Source organism: Buteo buteo, chromosome 30 (assembly GCF_964188355.1).
Source record: "Buteo buteo chromosome 30, bButBut1.hap1.1, whole genome shotgun sequence".
Taxonomy (NCBI): domain Eukaryota; kingdom Metazoa; phylum Chordata; class Aves; order Accipitriformes; family Accipitridae; genus Buteo; species Buteo buteo.
In genome coordinates this window covers 3,426,795-3,429,856 of record NC_134200.1, presented here as the reverse complement: position 1 = coordinate 3,429,856, position 3,062 = coordinate 3,426,795, and the positions used below count along the sequence as shown (strand labels likewise).

The 3,062-nt window shown below is 53.2% G+C and overlaps 1 protein-coding gene across 1 annotated transcript; it reads left to right on the top strand.

Annotated features, from left to right (window-relative positions):
• Window positions 1-2,426, top strand: LOC142025930 (olfactory receptor 14C36-like). The gene is made up of 2 exons (XM_075018663.1): window positions 1-253; window positions 1,471-2,426. The coding sequence occupies exons 1-2, from the start codon at window positions 1-3 to the stop codon at window positions 2,424-2,426; spliced, it is 1,209 nt and encodes a 402-aa protein (XP_074874764.1).
• The last annotated feature ends 636 nt before the right edge of the window (window positions 2,427-3,062 follow it).

The following is a 3,062-nucleotide window of genomic DNA, read 5'->3' as shown; positions in this document are numbered from 1 at the left end:
ATGGTGGAACAAAGGAAGGTGATTCTCATGGCCAACTCTTTTTCTGATAGAAGAAAGGACAGTGCTGGCAATAAGTGTCTCTCCCCAGCTGAGGGAGAGAACAGCAGTGATTTGTTCCGTCTCTTTCACAGCAGCTTCCCCTGGAGCCCCAGGGACCCCAGGAGGGAGCCCAGAGGGGGCAGAGAAAGTGCTGCCTTGGGCTGGTCCTGTGCTGCTGAGCTGTGCCGGGCTCCTGGGGCGGAGGGAGCTCATGGTAAGTGGGCAGTGGTGCAGAGAGACAGCTCTGCCCAGGAGCGGCTCCTCTGCAAAGCGCAGCAGGGCTGAGGGCACTGCCTGCAAGGTGCCAAGAGGAGAGGAGTGAGGCAGAGAGAGGTTAAGGAGTCCGGGGTGGGAGGATGCTAGGAGCTCACTGACGGCAAAATCTTCACAGCCCTCTACATGGTAAGTCTCTGAGCTGCAGCACAATGATAGTGAGTATCCTGGAGGGAGCTCCGAAGGCTGGTTCATCCCACTGCCTGCAGAATCTTTCAGGAGGACTCTGCAGTTTCCCTAGTAGAAAGGAGAAGGATGTGCTCCAGAGCAGGGCTTCCCTGCTGCACTCTCAGTAGGACAGGGCATGGCAGCTGCCTCCTCCTGGGGATGATTGCAGGGGTGAGAAGCCAGGTGTGCAGTGAGGGGTGCCCAGGGCTGTCCTTCCGAGCAGGGTCCCTGCGCTCCTGGGGGCTGTGTGCCGGGACAGGGACTCTGCTGCCTGCCAGGGTCAGCACTCAGCCTGCCCGGGGAGCTCCTCACAGCGCTGCAAAGAGAATCTGTGGGTGGAAGCAGCAACCCCAGGCAGGGCAGGGTCCTCCTGCTGTCAGGAGGGTGCTGCGTGGGTCAGGACTGCTCAGAGCTCCAGGTCGCTCCCAGGATATCTCTAGAGCTGATTTTTAAGAGGAGGGCCAAGACAGGGGCTAGCTGAAAAGGAAGGCACTTTCCAGTCTCTGCTGTTTCCTGCCCTGGTGGGTTGGGGACACAGTGGGTTGGTAATCGAGTTTGTACAGTGTTTGACGGAGACTCCTAGAGCATTAACCTGAAAGAGATCAGACAGTTTGCGAGACACCTCACAAATTCCCTTCCCACCTTTCTGCCTACAGACAGCACCAAAATCACCTTTGTGGTTTCTTCAGGGATGATTTGACCTGCTCGTCAGGACCTGCTAATAGATAACTTCCCTTGGCCAGTGGCCATCTGATCAGTCCCGGTTTCTGTTTACCTATTCCCCTATTACCCATTACTTTCTCCTCCTAAGCCGACAGCAGAGGCAACTGTTCCCAGTGGCACCCTCAGTGGTCACCAACCAGAGCTCAAGGGACATGCCAAAAGTCTTCCCGAAAAGGAGAGAGGTAGTTTGAGGGGTTTCTAAAAGAATGAAGTAGGTGTTGCTCACAGAAGGTGACTAAATTCCCACTTTTTTACCTCCTTGAACAGATCCCCGTGCCCAGAGGGAACAAATGTCCAACAGCAGCTCCATCACCCAGTTCCTCCTCCTGGCATTCGCAGACACATGGCAGCTGCAGCTCTTGCACTTTGGGCTCTTCCTGGGCATCTACCTGGCTGCCCTCATGGGCAACGGCCTCATCATCACCACCATAGCCTGCGACCACCACCTTCACACCCCCATGTACTTCTTCCTTCTCAACCTCTCCCTCCTCGACCTTGGCTGCATTTCCACCACTCTCCCCAAAGTCATGGCCAACTCTCTCTGGGACACCAGGGCCATCTCCTACTTGGGATGTGCTGCCCAGGCCTTTCTGCTTCTCTTTTTCATTTCAGCAGAGTATTTTCTTCTCACCATCATGGCCTATGACTGCTACATTGCCATCTGCAAACCCCTGCACTACGGGACTCTCCTGGGCAGCAGAGTTTGTGTCCACATGGCAGCAGCTGCCTGGGGCAGTGGTTGTTTCTATGCTTTGCTGCACACTGCCAATACATTTTCAGTCCCTCTCTGCCAGAGTCATGCTGTAGACCAGTTCTTCTGTGAAATCCCCCAGATCCTCAAGCTCGCCTGCTCAGATGCCTACCTCAGGGAATTTCAACTTCTCGTGTTTAGTGCTTTTGTCTTTTTGGGCTGTTTTGTCTTCATCGTGCTGTCCTATGTGCAGATCTTCAGGGCGGTGCTGATGATCCCCTCTGAGCAGGGACGGCACAAAGCCTTTTCCACCTGCCTCCCTCACCTGGCCGTGGTCTCCCTGTTCCTCAGCACTGCCATATTTGCCTGCCTGAAACCCCCCTCCCTCTCCTCCCCATCCCTGAATCTCTTGGTGGCAGTGCTGTACTCAGTTCTGCCGCCAGCGGTGAACCCCCTCATCTACAGCGTGGGGAACCAGGAGCTCAAGGATGCAGTGTGGAAATGGGTGATGGAATTTTTCCAGAAGCTGTAGTGTCCGTCTTCCTCAGCATATGACTCATAATGTAACTTATTACAGGCCCAGCCTTTCTTTATTAGTTTTAGTTGTTGTCATTGTTATTGGGTGAGTTTTTTTCTTCTCTCGCTTTTTGTTCTTGGGATAATGTTGTCCACAAAGACATGTGGACACCCCACTTTTACGTCATCACCTACCTCCCTCGTGTGACCCAGCGACTGTGAGAACAAGGAGCTATACTCCTTCTTTAATTAAACAAAATAAATGTACTTGCGGTGACTCTAGCAACTCTCTAGTTAGAGAAGAGGTTATAGCAGCATTCTCCAAGTGATAATGATCCCGAGTGTCTCCTCAGGAGGTCTGGACAGGTAGAAGAAGCAGTCCCTTGAGGTCTGACTGTGTATGGACAACCTTGCTCCTCACCTCCCCAATGCCACCATTTTTCTCATCAGCCCTCTGGGACTTACCTCACTTTTCCTTGCGTCAGAACTCTCCACTGAAGTCTGCAGCTGGATGTTACAGCTCCTTTGCACCATCTTCCACCTGCACTCCCTAGAGAACTCGCTGCCCACAGGCACAGAAGGGTTTTTCCTCTTTGCAAGCAGAGAACAGTAAAGCATGGTCAAGTTTCATAAACAATAAAACACACTCCGC